The following is a 21,832-nucleotide window of genomic DNA, read 5'->3' on the forward strand; positions in this document are numbered from 1 at the left end:
GCTGTCTTCAGTTAAGATGTGATACAATATGCTTCTCTCCGATTACGATGCAATATCCTGTATATGGCATAATTTGATACAACACAGTATGGTATGACGCTATGCAAGGACTGTGCAGTGCTGTGCTATACAGTCAACCCCCGCACATGAGCGCAAATTCACCCATTTGCAGATTTTTTTGCGTGTGTGTGGAACCAATCCTCTGTTATTTGCGGAAGAAAACTCACCTATCCACTTTTTTTATGCTCAAGCCTAAGTCATGTAAAATGTAAACTATATTGCTTTTAGCGCCATCTTGTGGCATTTTGGGGCCAAGCAACTATGTTGAATTGAGGGGAGGAGCTTCATTTAGTCAGGCCATAGCTTTGTCTAATAGAAAAAAAGTGCTTTGCTGCTATCTTGTGGCATCTACACGAAATTACAAACCTTTTTGAGCGAGCGTCAATTACCTGCAGAATTTCACTAAACCTGTATTCGCTACCAGCTGGGAGTCCGATTATTCACAGCATGGATATTTGTACTTTATAGTACCACCACTTCATTCTTCATTTTATCTCTGCATATGTGTCTTGATAAATCCTAAGTAACGCCTTTCATTACTGTATTACAGCCCAATGCGAACATTACCGTAATTCGGTTACTTTTGTAGCATGTTAAGCCCAGTACTGCTTCGCATTAGGATCAGCGATAGGGAGAGTGTGTCGGAAGACGAAGGACGCGATGACCTTTGCGCAACCTCTCGTCCCACCCTGCCGCACCCAGCTGCACCCTACCCCTGAGTCAACGCTTGGCGGCCGGACGAGACGTCGGCCCGGGTTCACTGTAAATCCCCTCACACCGAAGCGATTATCGGTTTAATGGCGAGACGAGCGCCAATCATAGGAAATTCCACTGAGGCGGAGGACGGGTTTTTTGAGCAACACTTCCAAGGCGCAATGAGAAGCCGCCGCCTGTCAACAAACATCTGCGCATGTAATAACAGTGCGGAAGCCAGAGGGCAGCCAAAGCATCCATTTTAGCCCGTCACGACTTAAGTGGCTGGAATGGGAGTTAAGGCAGCGTGCGACGTGGGGTGACGAGTGGATGCGAGGGTAATTGTCCGAACCAGGTGGAGTGGTTTCCAACGAGGAGGAGGTGCGGAGGAGACACGCTCGGGCGAGCAGGAGGACGCACGGGCCGGTTTATCATAGACAACAACAGCGTCTCCAAATCGGCGGTCAACCTTCGTCAGTGCGGCCCCATTGAACATGTCACAGCCAAATGAGAGGGTCGGTCCCGGCCCGGAACAACTGTCAACACCTGATGTATGGAGAGGCATGAGTGACAGGATGGAAGAAACCAAGACAGAAGGTTGAGCTGAAGAAAAAGCCTTTGGGTTTAAGTCCAGTTCCCTTTGATTCAACCTTTGTGGATTACCACAAAATGTGTTTCTCAAAGTCGCACGATTTGATATTGAAGCAACAATTTGGGGTAAAATACAAATCTAAAGTCAGACCATTAGATTTTGGACCAACAGAAAAATGGAACTGTGTCAAACTCGAGGCCTGGGGGCCAGATCTGGCCTGCCATTTCATTTCATTTGGCCCGCATGAGCAAATCATGCGCGTCTACTTATTCTGGACCAAAATTTCAAATTGTCTTCACTTTTGTTAACTTTGAGAATTTGCAAGCATTTTAACAGAAGAAGGTTTGGAGTAATGCAGGCAGGCAGATGTGTGGATATTTTCAAGTGGATATAGAAAAACTGGGACCAAATTTTGGTGGGGAAAAAAAAAAATCGAAAAACAAATCCTACGAAAACTAGGGCATATGAAAACTGAGGTTTCACTGTGTAGATAATGATATGATAAGGCGATTACACATTTATATGGTTCCACAGTCATAATGGCCCTCTGAGGGAAGCGATGACTACAGTGTGGCCTGCGGGGGGAAAATGACACCCCCGTAGAACCAAACCCAAAAGCCCAATTGCCTACAATCCAAAGCTCACTCGATGAATATTCTGTATTGATCAATAAGGTTGCGATTGTTTTCCGTTGTCCCTCTTACTTTCCGGTGCCTGCAACTTCAGTTACCCGCAAAAACACACAAATATTCACAACCTCACATACACGACTTCCTGTGTCCGTCCATAAATCACAGCCCTCACAAGACAAAGAATGTGACACTGCAAGCAGGCGGGGAGGTGCAGGAGAAGTCTTGTGAACTCGGCCCGATCATTGCCAAAGTGCCTTGAGGAAAGGGTGGAGGGGTGGGGGGGCTGACAAAGATGGAATACCCCCACCAACTAACACACACACATACACACAGACACACTATCCAGCCCAACAAACTCTTTCTACTCTCTAATGCAGGTAAAGATTGTGCAGTGCAGGACCCATCTGAGGCCCTCCCTCCTGAGGGGGCGCTGGGGAACATTCCTCCAGCTTTGACTCCTCCACTCTGGGCATTAATCCCCTACAGCTGTGCCCCCGACTCCCACCCTTCCACCACTCACTTCTATCTCCCCCTCACTCCGGCTGGCCCTTACAGCTCTCGTAATACATTTTTCACAAACAAGTGACATGTGTTCAACAGGCCAGTTCAGGTCCAAGGACGCACAGAAACGCCATCATCGCACACACTCATATGCATTCTTATAGGTAGTGACACACACACAAACACAGCAACACAGAAAAGGCCCTCTGGCTGTGCCCCGGAGCCTCTGCCATGGAGAGGAAGGCTGAGTGGGGGGGGGGGGGCCGCCCCGAGCTTCACCGGGCAAGACCTCAGGACAGGCTGACACCACTCCTCCGCCTTCCCTTTGGAGACGCAGCGCAGCTCCTCTCTTCATATTTAATAGCGAGACGCACAAGCTCGGAATAATTTACAAGAGGGCCCCTGCGAAACATCAATTATGGAGGAAATATAGACGATGGAGACGTACGGCGCCGCAGCAATATGGGGGAGTCATTCCTCGGTGAACATGCAGGGGGTCCTATATAAACCCACAGAGGTCGTACAATTTGCTGTTTGAGAAAAGAAAAAAAAAAAAAGTCGCTAAAGTCACACAAGACCAAAATTGTGGGGATAAAATGTATCTGAAGTTGCACGGCTTGGTATTTGACCAACATTTTCTTGTAAAATATGGTTCACAAAGTTCATAAAATTTGATACATTACTTCAATTGTTGGGAAAAGCACTTCTAAAGTAGCACAATTTGATATTTGGCCACATTTTTAAGGAACATATGCTTGTAAAGTCACACAATTTAATATTTGGCCAAAATTGGTCCACAATTCAACTACATTTTCGCAAATAAACGCATGAAAAGGTGCCAAATTCGATACGTATCCAAATATCTTCAGTAAAAATATGTATCTAAAGTTGCACAATGTCAAACTGGACCAAAGGTTTCTGAAAAAAATACATTGCTAATTTTGTACAATTTGATGTTGATCAGAATTTTAAGTAGCAGAAGTAGATATTCAATCCAGATTTGCGAGAAAAATATGCCTCTAAAGTAGTTGCACAGTTTGACCAAGATTCATTCAGTTTGGGTGAAATATGCCTGTTTTTCATATTTGCACAATTTATTTTTTAAAGAATACTACCTTAAAGACCCTGTAAAGTGACTTCATAGATTTTATTTTTTTTTCTGAATACATTATACATGTTGGAAGATAAGTGCTGAAAACATACAAAGACTGAGAACTACTGTAGAGATAAAGTGTTTTTCACCATTTCAGTTACACAAGAACTTAAGCGCCTTTGTTCGCATCAGTGGTTTTTCCGTTGGTTACTTAGTTATTATTAGCAGGCCCAAGCATGTTAGGTCACGAGCTAGCTGCTGGCTAGCGCCTCTCGTTACGGTGTGGAAAGCCCAGTGATGACCCGGTGGGATATATTCCAAACATGTTCATACATGTGTAGGCATTAAAAAAAATGGTAGCCATTTTTTAGGTGTGTGGTTTCACACATTCAGCGGACACGCACACAGCGTTTGAGAGCTGTGAAAATGGCTTGATTTTTCAGGATTTTGAAGTCTAATTTTATATACTTGATTTTTTTTTTTTTTAATCATTCATATTTGGCAGGGTTGTTAACAACACTCATCTCTGTGTGTGTAATTTAGAAGACATTTTTACATTACAGGGACTTTTGTACTAAAAATATATCTCCAGAGTTGCACAATTTTATATGCAGTTTCATAATTTGACATTTGACCAACATTTTCTGAAAAATATGAGTCAGAAAAAGTGTCACAATTCAATGTTTAACCAAAGTCTTTGGTGAAAAAAATGTGCCTTGAAAGTTGCGCAAAAATTCACGTCATGTCACGTCATTTATTGTTTCAGTTCCACAAGCACTTTAGGATTAAATCTGTGCATGTTTTACTTCTTTCGCTTTTACGCAACCACGGTGTTCAGCATCAAGGTTAAGAGAAAGGGGAGACGAGAGACCTCAAAAGCTCAAAGACTTTCTCACTTGTTATCAAAGTCAAGGTTGACACTTTTAAAATCTCACACCGGCGTACTTGTTTTTACACTCATGTGACGATTATGAAAATGACATGCGTCACTCATCTTTGTATTTAAATACTCATTGGAGTTGAATGATGAACTTAATTTGACATTTTTATGACAGTTCCAACGAGGACTAGCTAAGGACGTTCATGTCAATCGCGTTGCTAAATGTGTTGTTGCTGTGCAGCATCCAAAACAGACACGCACACAAAAAAAAACACTTAGGTTTATGGGTTGCATGCGTGTGTGTGTGTGTGTGTGCGCGCGCGTGCATGCGTGCGTGCGTGTGCACGTCACCAGGAAGATATTTTGAATGTTTACATGTTCTCTGCTCATCCATGCTACTGACACCTATGACAGTGTATGCATGTGTGTGTGTGTGTGTGTGTCTGTGCGTGCGTGTGCATGCTTGTGTGTGTGTGTGTGTGTGTCCAAACTGAGGAATGTGCTTTGGATGTTTTGTCATACTCCCCGCAACGTCAACACACACACACGTGAGCACATACTATGACGGACAGTAACAGAGTTAATAAGCCATGTCCCAGGAGACGCTGTTGTGCCTTGTGTGTCTGTGTGTGTGTGTGTGTGTGTGTGTGTGTGTGTGTGTGTGTGTGTGTCACAGAGCTCACAGGAGTAAATTAAAACACACTTTAATAAAGTGACCAGAGGCGAGGCCTGTAGGGCACCCACTTCAACGCACACACACACACAAGCACACACTCCTGGGACACGATGGAGAGGTATCCTCGTGAAAGGAATGTGGACAGATGGGGGGGGGGGGGGGGGGGGGGGCAGTAGCAGAGCCGTCCACAGGGGAGAAGGGTGGAGTAGATGGGGGAGCAAAAAAGAGGGAGGCAGACGCCGGTTCAGGGCCGGCAGCCTTATAATGTTTCCACAATCTCCATTCAGAGCAGCCAGGTGTGTCTCAACACACACAGACACTGCTGCACCTCCCGCTGAAAACGTTTGCTCGTGTTTGAATTCTGAATTGATATTGATATTGATATTCATGTCATCCTTTTTTTTTTTTTTTTCAGAATGAGTGGCACCAGTAAGCCAAAGAAAAAGCGAAACCGAGACAAGTAAATCATTTGATGTATGCCTTTTTAGTTGTTTACCCCACCTAAGAAATAGTGTTTGAGTTCTGAATTGATATGTTTGACATCTTCTTTTTAACTCCGTTGTCCTTCTCTCGGAATGAGCGTGGCAAAAAAAAGCCAAAGAAAAAGACAAACCGCACTTAAGTAAATTCTTTGATGTTCGCTTTTAGTCACATTTCCTCCCCCCAAAATATTGATTTCGTTCTTCTAACACCGCTCACTTCTTTTGGAATGAGTATCAAAGAAATTCTTTTTTAATCCCTTGATGTTGGACTTTAGAGTCATACTTTTCACAAAAAAAGTGTTTGGATTCAAAAATGCTCTTTGGTCATTGATATATTCTTTTTCTTCTTTCTCTCATTCTTCTGATACCACCCCTCGTCTTCTTTGGGTAAACGTGGCACACAAAAGTCAAAGAAAAAGCAAAACCCGAGCTAATCGTTATGTTCAAATTTTGTCATATTTAAAATGTTTTAATTATGTTTCTCTTGTTCTTCTTCCCTTCACTTGTTTTTCTTTTAGAATGTGTTGCCAAAAAAAGCCAAAGAAAAAGCAAAACACAAGTTTGATGTTCGACAATTTTTTTCTACCAAAATAGTTTGAATTCTGAATCTATATTTTGTTACTGATACATTCTCTTCTTTCAAACCTTCCTCTTAATATAGCCTTCTTTTAAAGTATCACACCAAAGTCAAAGAAAAAGCCAAATCCATGCGAGTTAACAAGTTGATGTTTGACTTTGGAGTCCAATAGTTACAGTAAAAAAAAGATTTTTGGAATTCTGAAGCCATACTTGAGAACTGACTTTTTGTTCTTTTTAACACCCCTCATAGTTCTTTTGGAATAAAAGACAAAAGACAAACTGAATACTTTGTTCAAGTTTAGTCATTTCTCCCCTAAAAAGAAGGCTTGACTTCTGAATTGATCATTGATAAATGTTTCTTCCCCTTTCACACTTTCTTCTTTTGGAAAAAGAGAATAATTTGACTTGAGAGTCACATTTTCCCCCTTCACGTCCTTCTTTAAGCATCGCTTAGAAAAAAAAAATACCAAAGAAAGCGCGGAACCCACGCCAGCGAATCATTTGATGTTCGACTTTCGAGTCAAACGATTATGCATGAATTCCTCTTTAATGGCTTCATTTGCTATGTGAGGCAAAATACTGTACAGCACCTCCCACTCGCTCATCCTGTCCCTGTTCCAGTACATTCTAATGGTCCGTTTCCTTGTACACGCACACACGTGGGCTGTGTCCAAATGCTGGGGACTTCCACTAACATTGCTGCCAAGACTTTCAAAGAAGAAGCGATACGAGCATTACACACACACACACACACACACACACACACACACACACCTTCCCCTTTGATTATACCCAGTAGGTCATCTCGGTTGCGAGGGTGCGGCGCGGAGGCCAGGTGAAGGGGCCTCGTGCTAGGTGGCGTCCTCCGCCCTGTTTGTCGAACCTGTTTTTTGTTTTTTTGTAGGAGTGCGTCCCCGCCACAGCTGTTGAAGCGTTCGAGGCGAGGAGGGAGTCCTCCTGGGTTAGAGGGGGGACCGGCCGGCCGGGCTGAGCGGTGATGAAGATCCCCCGGGGGAGAAGCGAGGGGAATTCTGTTCTGTTATTTGTTATGGGAAGAAGAAAGGGACAGGACGAGAGCGGGAGGAGGTGATGCCTTTTTTTGGGTGGGTTGTCTAGTCAGGTGCTGGACGAGGTCCTCCCAAGGCAACACGCCAGCCCAGGGAGCAAGGTGGAAAGTCAAGATTTAAAGCCGCTGTGCCAAAGCCGTGGAAACCGATTATCTTCTATCGATCGTAATTTTGGTGGACCAGCCAGGACCCCATTCATGTTGTGTTAGAGCTAGTAGCAATGCTAATGTTACTCAGAGTGATGCGTAGTGCTTGCGCAAACGTTGTTGCATGCTTAAAAGATCAGACCCTTTATTTCAAGATGTGTGTAACAAGCTCTGTTAGCACATAGCTTGCTTAGCTTAGCTGTAAAACAAAAATATGTGATAACTGTAGCTCAATATAGTACATTCAAATCATGCTGATGCTTGCAATTGGTATCAGGGGTGTAGCACCAGAACCTGGGCCCCCATACGTAAGCCTCCTGAAGGGCATCCCGCCACGGAATATTATTAGTCGCTGAGGGGGAGGGGCTTGTGGGGGTCGACAAAGTTTCACCATCGGAAATTATTTGTCCACAGGGTTCTGACGGATTTCCCAAAAGCCCATGCTCGGGGGCCCTGGGGAAATTTAACATTGGACACCCCTGCTCCGTAGGTACACAGTGCTATACCAGAGCTATATCGCAGTTCACTTTTCACGGTACTATTTCGCATTTTGTTGTTGTTGTTGTGTTATTCATTTTGATATCACGTACAGTATATTTTTGCCACAATGTGAGGGTGGGGGGCGTACTGTAGAATAAACTCTGCCAAAGTCATGGCGACTGATGATAATATTGGTGGAGCAGCCAGGAACCTGCTCTAGCTGAGTTAGCGTCAGTGCTAATGTTATGTGCAGTGCTTTCAACATGAATCTCATAAGTCAATTCAACTTCGCTGCCGTAGGAGGAGCCCTGCAACAAAAACAAACAAAAATAATAATAATACAAAAAATAAACCCTCATTGTGATGTGTTGTTGCTTTAAACTCGGCTCTCACACGTCGAACTTTTATGTGAACTCACGCACGGCCATGTGTGTTTATAATGGGACGCTTCCCTACTGTGCATGCATTCGAATGGGACTTGGCAGCGCACGCAAATACCTCCACCCACCAGCTCTAAACATACACAGACCACAAGTTACAACATTGTGCATGTGTGTGAGTCGCCACACACACACACGCGCGCGCGCGCACGACTGCAATAATAAGTGATGCTGCTTATCAACCAATGTGTTTCTACTTTCCTAATCTGCATCATTTATTATGGGCAAAAAGCAGAAGCGGGAATGCAGCCACGGTCAATATTTTGTCTTGGCACGGCCACCGGTGTGTCCTGAATGTACGAGCTCATGCACGGTAACACACATGCTTCCACATTTACTTTTCTCCCATAGGAGCCTTTACAAAAAACATATGTTTTATTGAAGGGGGGGTAAAAAAAAAAAAAAAAGGTCTTTCAACGTTAAATAAAGTGAAGCTTGCCTTCAGAGTGAAATGTGAGAGCTGATCCAGAACATGAAGCATAGACTACGCAGAGCTCTACTGTTTTTTTCCCCTTCCTGGCACGCACACAGATATACTGTACTGTATTTCCTCATATAGTGGCCAGGGAATTGTTTATTTACTCAAATGGAGAAAGTATCACATATCGTTAAGGGTAAGGCTTTTATTGGGTTATTGGGCGTTTACGCTACCGTATAGGAGTACCAGGCATCGATTGGGGTAGCAAGTGGCATCTATTTGAGGTGCGGTGTTTATTTTTTCACCCGTGTTTAAGCGGAGCATGGTGTTTTTGTAACCCTAACCCCCTAACCATAACTCTCCCTAACCCAACCCTAACCTTAATCCCCCTCACCTGACCCTGACCCTAACCTTAACTCCCTAACCCTACAGCCAACTATCAACAGCGTTTTTTTGTTTGTTTGTTTGTTTGTTTTTACTTAAGAGAAGAATCCAGTGTTTCTTTGAGGTGTGCCTTAAAAGGACCAACATAAATCCCTGATGAAAAGCGAGAAAAGGAAATTGTGGCCAAACTTTATCGTACTGACATGTGATGAGGAACATAATGTGTGGTTTGGTGTGTGTGTGTGTGTGTGTGTGTGTGTGTGCGCATGCGCATGTGCGTGCGTGTGTGCCTTTGCCTCCTGATTGGCATCATCCTCTGGAACGAGCCGGGCTCCCTCTAGATCCGGTTGACGTATGTGCATGTGTGTGATCATTTGTGTGTGTATAGGAGATATCACGGGGCTCTCATGTTTATTCAGCTCAACGCCTGGATGACCAGGACTTATCCGCCGTCCTGATTACCCTGCTTGGCCTGCCACCATTAATCCTTCGGAGACCCCAGGCTCCTTAAACACTCCTATCTTACACACACACAGACGTACGCAGACACGCACACACGCACACACACACAAACATAAAACTATCCCAGTCCTTTTTTTCCCCTCATAGCATTCCAACTTACATGACTGTTATGTCTTAAAACTGTCTTCTTGTCTATTCTCACAATATTATGACTTTATTATCGCAAAATGTATCCTAATCATAATATTGCAAACAATTTCTTGTCTTATTATGACTTTTTTCCTCATAAAATCTTCAATTTCTTATCATAATATTGTCTTAGTATTAAATAAAAAGTTATGAAACTTTTTTGTTGTAATATTACAACTTTATTCTTATAATTGTACAACTTTTTTCTCATGACTTTTCCAACTTTATTCTTGTAATATTACTTTTCTCCCCTCATAAAATTACACTTTTATTCTCATGTTACGCTTTTACTCTCAGAAAATTTTCAACTTTCTTTCTCGTAAAATTATGGTTATATTGTGGAAATATTACAACTTTATTGTTACAAAATGTACAACTTCTTTCTTAAAAAACTGCAAAACGATGACAATGATGATTATGAAAATTCCATCTTTATTCTCACAAAATTAAGTTTTCTCATGACCTTTCCAAATGTCTTCTCATAATATTACTTACATAATTATATATATGTATATAACAAGAACAATTCTCGCAGCATAACTACGATAACTACAATATTTTGGTAATTTTGCAACTTTGTTGTCACAAAATGTGAGCTTTTTTCTTGTAATACGGCTTTATTCTCATAATTTAAATGGTGTTTTTTTTTTAATCATTTTCTGAAGTCACAGTAAATGTCACTTATTCCGCTGCTGCCATCCTTTAGGGCGACTATGTATCATTTAGGGCGACTAGCCTTGAGCCTTTGTACCTTTTTTCTTGGTTTAATCAGCAGAACTTTACCGCACACGGCGACGGCAGCTTTCTACCACAAGCATCGTAAGATAGAATAACTTTGTACAATCGAAACAAAAACAGCTATCCAAGAGCGGTTGTGCTTTTGGTGGACGCACGCCAAGCGCAGGTGTGCGGCCCCATGGACGCCATCTGCACGCGGCTAGCGTTTCAAAACTACACATCTCGTGTCTGTGTGTTACAAATTTATTCTCACAAACCCGGAACACTATAAGTGTATCATTGTAACTATGTCATATCATTTTCGTTTTCCAACAGCATTACGACTTTAATCTCATCATTGTCAAGGTTTTGTGCTGATGTTGGTGGCAAAAAGTGGAGGCAAGGTCGGATGAATCTAAAAATAATACTAATTTATTTCCAAAAACAAAAAGGCAAACAAGGTATGTGGAAAAATCGTAATTCGGAATTAAAAAAGCCCCCCCCCCCCAAAAAAAAAAAAAAAAAATCAAGATTAAAAGTAACAAAGAAACACAAGGAAACAGAACACTCACCATGACAAAACTAGGGAAATGTGACTTGCAGCAACGATGATCTGCCCCAGACTGAAAGAAAGCAGGGAACTAATTACGACTCAAACTGGCGAGACAACGAGGCACACCTGGACAAGACACAAGTGACTGGAGGGAGCTGATTGGTCGACTCAAGGCATAGGGGTGACGAGAGCAGGTGGAAACGAAAACCTTGTGAGCAGTAAAAGAGATAAAGGGAAACAAGACATGAAACATAAGGAAATTAAATCCATAGGCAACAAAAACACCCGGAGGACACAAGGTCTCGATTTCCAAAAACTATTTACAGTGTGGACTCGTCCGACCACAGCAGACTTTTCCACTTTGCGTCAGTCCATCTCAGATGAGTTCGGGCCCAGAGGAGCTGGACGGCGGCGTTTCTTATGTTTCTGGGTTGCAACTTGCAATTGTAGATGTAGCAAAGAACTGTGCTAACTGGCAATGTTTTGTTGTTGTTGTTGTTGTTGTTGTTGTGTTCCTGAGCCCACGTGGCAATAACCCTTAACAAAATCATGCCGGTTTTTAATGCAGTGCCACCTGAGAGATCGAAGGTCACGGGCATTCAATGTTGGTTTTCGGCCTTTCCGCATACGTGCAGATATTTGGACATCTTTGTTCTCATACAAGAAGACTAACTTTTTTTCTCCTAAAATGACCTCATCCTCAGAATCGTACAACTTTTTCTGATAACAATAATTTTTTGTCGGAACATTAAGGCTGTTTTTCTCGTAAGTTTGCAACATTATTTCTTGTGTAATCACAAATATTCTGGTAACATAACAAATTTCCAGTATTTGTGTACTATTAAAGACTGTCTGGTAATAATATAAATGGATTCTCCTAATATTATGACTTTATTCTCATAAAATTATAGCGTGTTTTTTTTTCTGCTAACAACTCCCCACCCCCCTCTTCCAAAAGTTTTTTTTTCCCTCACTGCATTGTAGTAATATTGCTACTTCATTCGCATGAAAATATGACATTTGAAAATGATGGCCTGATTGACGCCATCTGCACGCAGCTAGCGTTTTGAGAGTGTCTCTCGTGCGCGTGTGTGTGTGTGTGTGTGTGTGTGTGTGTGTGTGTGTGTGTGTGTATGAAACCAGAAGCAAACTCTGTGCGCCAAAAAGGCAGCGACGAGGTGGGAGAGCGGGACATTCCTGCGAGATGACAAGCCGTCACAGTCACACAGCAGCGCAGGAATGCTGAGAAAACAGACAGGGTGGGGAGGGGAGGATGAACGAGGGGGCGCACAGGGTGGGCAGCAGAGAGAGGAAAGAAAGCGTGTCACTTCATCAGACCTAGTAGTCACAGGTTTCCCCCCAAAAAATAAAAAAAATCAAATAAAAAATGGAGCAACCAGGGGTGGCCTGATTCTAATTAGTTGGTGCTCACCGGGAAGGGATGGAGACTGAAAGTGGATGGGAGATGTCTGACTTTTGCCCCCCTGTTCCCCCAAAAACGTCTCCCCCGTCTTTCCACCCTCCTTGCTGGTCCAATTTCTGAAAAAGTGCCGGAGGGGCAAAAAAGAGCAATGGGGGGGGGGGGGGGGAATCCGGGAACAAATCTGTGCGTGCGTCCCTAAACGTTCGAGGTGAGCCTGCCGTTAACGACAAAGCGGGTGCCGTCGTGAGGAAGGCGGGGCTGCGGGGGGCGGCGGACTGGGGGGTGGTTGCAGGAATGCGTCTGGTGGCAGCAAGTGTGAACACTTGCGAATATGCGCTCCAGATGTGTCGGCCTGTCACGCCGCGAGTAAACACCCGTGCTGATGGACAGCTCAGGAGTGGATGGCCCCACTGGCTTTTCCCCCTCAGGAGCCGGAGGAGGGAGGAAGTGTGGGGGTGGGGGCATAGCGGGGGGGGGGGGTCGAGGAGGGCTCTATGGTCAGGGACAGGAGCCAAGATAGATCAAGACACCCCGAGGACATGTGCGTCCACAAACATTCACACTTTCTTCTCACGACATTACGATGATTCTCGGGATAGGATGGAGGACTTTTCGGATAAAAAAAATTTCACCTAACATTTAAAAATAAAAGAAATCTGCTAATATTACAACATTTTTTCTACGATGCACTTTTCACATAAAAGTACAATACGTAAAATTCTGACTTTTTTCTCGTAACATGACGTGACTTAATTGTCGTCTGTTTTTTCTGGAACTACTATGCCTTTTCTCTTAAAAAGTATTATTTTTCTTCTCCTAAAAGTGCTACTTTATTCACGTACAATTATTTTTCTCATGGAAATATGACATTTATTCCAATAAAATAACCCTAAGATTGTAAAATTGGGACTTTTTTTCTGGTAATATAATGACTTTTCACGTGAAATTCCGAGTTTTGTTCTCAAAACATTCTGACTTTATTCCCAGAATATAACTAATTAATCTTGTAAAAGAAATAATAATCATCCTGTTAAGGTTACTTTTTCTCTTGCTTGTAACATTATGATTATGATTGACATGTAAGATCCAAACTTTGTTTTCATAACATTACAACTTTATTCTCAGAATATACAGTAATTACTCACTTGAAAAAAAAAAAAGCTTAACTAACTATTAAGTTAACTTAACTATAACTTTTTTATAGCAGTGTTTCTTTTTCATATAAAATTCTGACTTTTAACAACATTTAGCACTTTATTTCCAGAATTACTTCGATGTTGGAAATGTTTTGGGTTAAAATTCTGACTATTTCTCTGAAAACGTTTTTTCTAAGTAAAATTTGGACTATTTCTCAATCATTAGGACTTTTTTTCTAATCAAATTGTTATGGGAATATTACACGTTTATTTTCATAAAATGACTTTCTATTTTAATAATATTCTGGTAATATTACAACTTCAGTCCAAATAAATGACATTTTTGTCTGAAAATTACTTTATTAAAACTTTCTGGTAATATAAATATTGACTCATGTCATAGTGATGTTTTTCTCATAAGTTTACAACTTTTTTATCATAACAGCCTGATATTTCTCTTGTTGTTAGGATTTTTTTTCTAAGATTACAACTTTTTTCTCATGACATCTAGCCTTAATTCTCGTTGAATTAGACATTTCTTTCTCGTAATATTTCGACTTGAGTCTCACTCGTAACATTGCGACTTTATTGGAGGGCTGTGGACTGAAGGACTGGAGCCAAGAGCGGGACACCCTGAGGACCCGTGCATCCTGGCAGTCTGGACACAGACGAGACACTGGGAGAGGAAACGAGAGAACGGGGAAAAAGAAGTTAAGAAGAAAAGAAAAAAAAAGTCGACGGGGGGAAAAAAGAACGCAGGCAGAGAGGACTGGGCCCGATTGTCCCTCCTCCGTGTGGCCTCCGAGGGGGCTCCTTGCAACCTCAGCAAATTTCCGTCTGGCACGGAGTTGCGAGCTCCTGGGAGCAAACTGAAACATGAACTGCAAGAGGAGGGGACGCCAGGCAGCGGAGAGCGGGAGAAAGAAGGCAAAAAAGAGGAGGGGTGGGGGGGGGGGGGGGGGGGCACCATACTGAAGAAGCCGCAAGCAGGCGGTCCACCAGGGGTGATCTGACACATGTACTTGGGAGTTGTTTATTGAACAAAAGCGGGCCTTGGTGATGTTTTAGCAGAAGGTCATTCCAGCTTCAGGGATAAAATCGCCAACGTGTCGTACTTCGGCTCATGCGATTAGGCTGAAGTGACACTTTAAGCTGAACAAACACGCGAAGCAAGTGAAAGTGAACGAGCCAATGCGCCGCACACGTGAAAGGTGTAGCGTGCCCCCTGTTGTTTTAGCTGCACCAGACGGGAGCACTCCTGCAGAGTGAGAGTGATTGGATGACTGGGCGTACCGCAGGGCAGGTGACCCAGAAGGTGTCATGGGTCTCTCTAAAACCTCCTGTGGTTCACTTCAGATGAGTTTGCTACCATTAATGACGGAAATAGTATGACATCATAACAGTATAGTGTAACCTGCCATCAATTTCTATGATGTTTTTCCTATGAAGGCAAAATGTGGAATATTAACCATGGAATGATCGTCAGGTAATCGCAGAGTGACTGTGAATGGATATTACGAAATAAGAGTTGAAGAAGGACAATATCATAATTCATTGAGGGGAAAAATTTCTATCTACAGTGGATATAAAACGTTTACACACCCCTATCCAAATGCCAGGTTTTGTGATATAAAGCAAATAATACCAAGATTAATAATTTCAAAACTTTTTCTACCCTTAATGTAACCAACAACTCATACAACTAAAAAAAAAAAAAAAAACATCTTTTTGAGAGAATATACAACTGAAATAATGTACTTGCTCAAGTCTGCACAGACCTGCCACCGTTTAAAGTGCCTCTGATTAACCCCAAATAAACTTAAGATGTTCTAGTATGCTTTTCCTGACATTTTATTGCTTTCTAGCAGAAGCCTGAAGGTGGTGTGTTGCTGTAACACTGGCTGGTATTTCGTTTAGGTCTTGAATACATGAAATAATTATTAAAGATATATAAACTCAGGGCGGCACGGTGAACGAATGGTTAGAGCGTCTGCCTCACAGTTCTGAGGACCGGGGTTCAATCCCCGGCCCCGCCTGTGTGGAGTTTCATGTTCTCCCCGTGCCTGCGTGGGTTTTCTCCGGGCACTCCGGTTTCCTCCCACATCCCAAAAACATGCAAGGTAGGTGAATTGGGAACTCTAAATTGCCCGTAGGTGTGAATGTGAGTGCAAATGATTGTTTGTTTATGTGTGCCCTGCGATTGGCTGGCAACCAGTTCAGGGTGTACCCCGCCTCCTGCCCGATGGCGGCTCTGGAATGGGCTCCAGCACGCCCGTGACCCGAGTGAGGAGAAGCGGTTCAGAAAATGGATGGATGGATATAAACTCAGTAGGGCTCTGAGATCTGGAGAGTCAGGTCAGATCGTGGAGCAGAGAGTCCAAACAAAACACGGTGAAGCAACATTTAGCAGTTAAGATACACACAAATGGAATGAGTTGCCAACAGAACTGAAGTCAGACCCAAATGTGAATGTGTTTAAGTCCAGGTTATAAATTATTCTTTTTTTTCTCATGCTTATCAAAAAAAGGTCTGTCTTGCACTCTCACTACTGTTTTCAGTCATTTTTGTAAGCTGTTTTTTTATTTTTCTGTACTTGTTTTGAATATCTTTTGCTATTTGTTTTTAAATGCTTTTAATAAAGTAAAGCACATTGCGTTAGCGTGTGTACGAAATGCACTATGTAAATACATGTGCCTTGCCTACTTGGAACTGTTCATAATTCCCTCTCCCTCTCCCTCCAAGGCCAAAAGATCCAACTGACGAAAAACAGCCACGAAGCACGCGACCACCACCATGCTTCACTGTATGTATGGTAATGCTGATAAGCAGTGTTTGCCCCAACATACATTTTGCCCCAACATACATTTTGAAATTATGCCCAAAAATTTCAAACTTGGTTTCATCTTGGGCTGTCACGATTTAATCTTTTTAGACTCGATTATTTTTTTTTTTTTAACTTACTAACATGCATTTTATTCTCATTTTATGAGGGCTGGACTTCTACTTTACCTTCTACTGCATATATTGGTACTGAGTGCATGGTATAAACTCTGTACAGAATTTGAGACGACAAAATCAGCCTTTGCTAAATGGTTAGCATTCATGATTAGCATTAGTGGGCTAGCGATTACCACTTTAGGTTAAAAAAAAAAGGCTAACTACCATTCAGCTCACTCGTACATCATGCTATATGTACATTACACATCTAATAGTATCTTAAAAATCACTTACAGATGCTCCTCTGATGTTTTTAGCAAAGTTTGTAAGTGGCCCAACACTGCGACTGTCTGCAATAAATGTCCGTGTGAAACATTGGTTCCGGCGGCGCAAAAATTGGTTCCGGGCTGCACTTTTTTTTCTTTTTTTTTTTTTTTGGTCCCAGCGGAGCTTTGAATGCAGGAATTCTGCATCGACTTATTTTTGGAGTCAACTTACCAAAGTTATGAATTTTTTTTTTCCCCCCAGCCCTAGTTTCATCAGACCATAACACATACATTTGAGAGATTCTGTTAAGGTCTGATGAAACCAGGGTTGAACTTTTTAGCCAGAATTCCAAACGGTATATTTGGCGCTCATCACCAAAAGAAAACAATACATACAGTGAAACTTGCTGGTGGCAGCCTGCTTTTGGCCTGTTTTTCTTTAGCTGCGTACCAAAAAAAAAAAAAAAAAAAAAAGCATACTAGAACATCTCAAGTTTATTTGGTGTCAATCAGAGGCACTTTAAATGGAGGCAGGTGTGTGCTGACTCCCATTTAACATGAGTTTTAATGGGATTGGTTCATTCAGAACACAGCCACATCCCAGTTATGAGGATGTGCACACTTGTGCAACCACATTATCTCGCTTCTTAAGTTCTACTTCCCCCTCGCAAAAAAGATTTCATTTTTCTACTTGACTTGTACAGATTATATCTCACTTTAATGGTGGTAAAAGCTTTGAAATTAATTATATTGGTCGCATGTTTTTATATCACAAAACCTGGCATTTGAACAGGGGTGTGAAGACTTTTTATGTTGACTGTAAATAAGGATGGATTGTTATTTGTTATTTTCAATGAATGTTCCGAACCCCTGTTTCAATGTTGAATTAAGCAGAATAATGGTGGAGTTTCCATAGTAGCTAAACTCCCCTTGGCTGACCTGACGTTGTCCTTCTTTATGCAGCAAACTGGTGGAGTCCATTTATCAACGCTAAAATCATATAAGGGCTCACTTTGACGGTGATTCAAACATTGAAAAATTACAGCGAGACGGTTTTTAATCAAAAAGTACAAATCTGATCTTGCAAGCGTACTATATAAAAGTAATTCATTTTTATCGAGGTGTTCCAAAACCACCACAGTTGATCTGCTAAATGCGAGTTGGGGGGGATACCGACACATTTGAGTCATGTCAGGTGCGATGCAGCCGCTATCGGGAAGCAGCCGCTGATGACGCCGGTACATTAAGCGGCTGTCCACTCCCATGATCATTAGCGCGATACGGATGCAGCCGAGCAGCGAGCGAGATGCTACTGTGCAGCAAAGCCATCTCTCCAGGGGGAAGTGTGCGCTGGTTGGGGTGAGGATGAGTCTAAACAACATCCGAGTCACCACAACCCCCAGGGAAACGGTCCAAACTTCTTCACGCACTAACAAACACATGGATCTTCCACAACTTATTTGTGATATAAAAACACCGTACGGCCAGAGTGACAACTTCAGAAAAAACATTTCCTTCAGCATTTGTTCTCTGTGTATTTTTTCATCAAACTAGAAACTGGTGGGCTAAATAAATAACAGTCTCCGACAAGCATTTTTACGGTGCTGTTTCCCTGCTACTGCTTTGATAGTGCTGATCTACATAACAGGAAAATTACTTTGTTTGCCTGAGGTCTTCCCAGGCAGGGCCAAATGGAAAAAAAACCAAACTCATTTCTATTATTAGATAAATATTTTTGTCAGAATTACGCAATTCCCATTTTCAGCAAATCAGAAATGTTGTCTCTTTCATAGAACAAAATTTGATTAAAATGTGTCATGGATTGCCAATTATCTAAAAAGAAAAACAATTGAATCTGGGTACTTGGAGCAATTCAGTGTAACCTTTTTGAGAAAATAACAAAAATCCAGGAGCAGGCGTCGTCACTTCATGCACATAGGTTAGACAGGTTGTGGAAAAACAAGTATCTATCCTCTAAAATTAAATTAGCACCCCAACAAACAAGAATGGGATCACTCTTTTGGGATTCAAAATGAAATCTTTTAAGCTGCAGTGGACCAGAAAAGTCTGGTTGCAATCGATTAAAATAAAATATATTTTTTATGTATTATATTTTTATATTAAATATTTCAATATTTAAATATATATATATATATATATATATATATATATATATATATATTTTTTTTTTATTATTATTTTTTTTAAATATATATATATTTTTTAAAGATGTAAACTTGTAACTTTTTTAACTTTTATGAGAAAAACAAATGAGAATAAGCAACATCTCTGCTCAACAGCGAAGTTGATCACCTCCTTTTGATTTTTCATTGAGTGTACATTCCCAAAAATAAACGGTTTGAAATGGTTCGAGCTACTTCAGCCTCGCATCGCTGCCGCTCCTTGACATCAACATCGATTGCTGCAGAGCGACACATACCCCGTCCCCTCACTGAGCCTGGGGTCCGGCCCCGTTCGCTACCCCGTGATGAGCTCCTGGGCCCCGGGGTCGTAGTAAGGGTCACAAGTAACCATGCTCTCCTGGGAACTCTAAACAACAAAGGCTATAAAGTCACCCAACATTGCCTCCACCGCAATGTGGAATATCGATATCTATAGCATTTACCGAAGCTAGGTGTTGCTAAATAGGTGGCTACTAATCAATCAAAGGTAACATACAATACATGGTGATAAGAATTTAGCTAAAATGCCGTGAGTTAATTTGCTACTTACAGTATATTCATAATGATGATGGATGTTTTTCAATTAACGGTAAACAAGACATGACGAAGCAGGTGATGTTGTTGCTGCTACAATAGATGACCACGGCATATTTCGAAGTCAGGTAACGGTGTTTGAGAATCAGGCACAAGTACGTTTGTGAGGGGCGCGGCTTTGGTCAGAGACATTCTTTAGAATAAAGTTGTAAATGTACAAGAAAAAAACATTACTAAAATGAAGTTCACATGAGAACATTTTTAACCGAATGAGTATACGCTCATAAATTAACAACAAAAACATTGGACCCAGGAATTAACTACAACCCCAATTCCAATGAAGTTGTGTTAGATAACATTTAACGTTGTGTTAAACATAAATAAAAACAGAATACAATGATTTGCAAATCATGTTCAACCTATATTTAATTGAATACACTACAAAGACAAGATATTTAATGTTCAAACTGATAAACTTTATTGTTTTTTATTGCATCTGTGATGGTATGGGACTGTGTTAGTGCCAATGGCATGGGTAACTGTGAAGGCACCATTAATGCTGAAAGGTACATACAGGTTTTGGAGAAACATATGCTGCCATCCAAGCAACGTCTTTTTCATGGACGCCCCTGCTTATTTCAGCAAGAAAATGCCAAACCACATTCTGCACGTGTTACAACAGCGAGGTTTCATCGTAAAAGAGTGCGGGTACTAGACTGGCCTGCCTGCAATCCAGACGTGACTCCCATTGAAAATATGTGGGGCATTATGAAGCATAAAATACGACAACCGAGACCCCGGTTGAAGAGCTTCCTGAAGAGCTGAAGAGTTGAAGAGCTGAAAAGCTGTGCATCAAGCAAGAATGGGAACGAATTCCACCTACAAAGCTTCAACAATTAGTGTGCTCAATTCCCAAACGTTTATTGAATGTTGTTAAAAGAAAAGGTGATGTAACACAGTGGTAAACATTTTTGGAACATGTTGCAGCCATAAAATTCTAAGTTAATGATTATTTGCTAAAAACAATAAGGTTTATGAGTTTGAACATTAAATATCTTGTCTTTGTAGTTTATTCAATTAAATATAGGTCGAACGTGTTTTGCAAATCATTGTATTCTGTTTAACACAACGTCCCAACTTCATTGGAATTGGGGTGGTAGAACTAAAGTAATATATTCGCTATATTCTATCTCCCCTCCATAGTAAATATATTTTTACTGTTCCATTATGAAATTTTTTTTGTAATATCATAAATTTCTTCTTGTAATGTTCCTTTTTTTTCCCAGCGTGGATCTAATCCTCCTTTGTGTAATGGAATTACCCTAAAGAGTTAATCCTGCCTTTTGTTTTCAATATGTAAAGATGTTACCTTCCTGGTTCGAAGGCTAAACCAACCACCAAAGCAGCCTGAGGGCCCCACCTATGCTAAAACCACGGAAGGTGACCTGCGTAACGCTTTGGGTAGCACATATGAGCCTTCGTAATCAAATCAAAATCAGCGCAAAGAAAAGTATAAGAGCTTAACTTCGTTGGCCTTTAGTCGTCTGCGAGACATAACCTTGTTCTTTGATTATCCCGACCAAATTTGATTATTTGACCAAAAAAGTCAATTGCGTTTAAGACTCAGTGTCTAATTAGCTTAATTACCAGCTTTAGGAAGGGGATTAGCAGATATTAATCATAAACAGCTAACGAGTCGCTGAGAGAGGCGGCTCTTTTCCTATCCAATTGGTTGCCGCAAGCTGCGCGACCCGTTGTTATCTGGTCCGAGATGATGAAAAAAAAAATGCTAATTAAAAGACAAACGAAGAAAAAGGCAAGGCCTGAAAAAAAGAAGAAGAATATATTCATTTGTATTTGGTTAGTATTTCAGTCGACCTAATTAGCACTGGTGATTGTGAAGGATTGCTGTCGATATCGTCTTTTCTGTGCCATGCTACAAAATCTGCAAAATGTATTTGCAAGTTAAGCCGGGTACAGACTGGCAATTCTAAACTGATTTGAAAATCATAATGTTACTTGACCTGGAAAAAAAATTGTTCCAGATGCTCTTATAATGTGTAATGTACTCGAGATGACCAACACAAAACACTACACGCGATGTCTGCTGCAGTACACGATTCACAAACTTACCAATCGGTGCTTGTTTTTCCCCCCTCTGCAACCTATGCCCAGCTATTTTCTGAAAAGCTCACTTACTTGAATTTTTTGTGCTATTTCTGAAACAACCTGAGAATGCCACAAGATAGTGCCAAAGCCCTGTCTAAAAGGGAAAGTATTATAATAAGTACAGTATTTATGGCTCGTAT

General features: G+C 41.5%; 1 protein-coding gene across 4 annotated transcripts in view; it reads right to left on the minus strand.

Moving 5' to 3' along the window:
• The window catches only part of bnc2 (basonuclin zinc finger protein 2), a 201,657-nt gene that overhangs the window by 158,555 nt on the left and 21,270 nt on the right, over positions 1-21,832 (minus strand). The window contains exon 2 of one of the 4 annotated variants that reach the window (XM_061770811.1): positions 11,064-12,286. The exons of the other annotated variants lie outside the window; for them this stretch is intronic. Coding sequence (XP_061626795.1) covers positions 11,064-11,066 — 3 coding nt within the window. The 5' untranslated portion in view covers positions 11,067-12,286. The remainder of the gene's footprint in view (positions 1-11,063; positions 12,287-21,832) is intronic. 4 annotated transcript variants of the gene reach the window in all.

This window comes from Phyllopteryx taeniolatus, chromosome 4 (assembly GCF_024500385.1).
Source record: "Phyllopteryx taeniolatus isolate TA_2022b chromosome 4, UOR_Ptae_1.2, whole genome shotgun sequence".
Taxonomy (NCBI): Eukaryota; Metazoa; Chordata; class Actinopteri; order Syngnathiformes; family Syngnathidae; genus Phyllopteryx; species Phyllopteryx taeniolatus.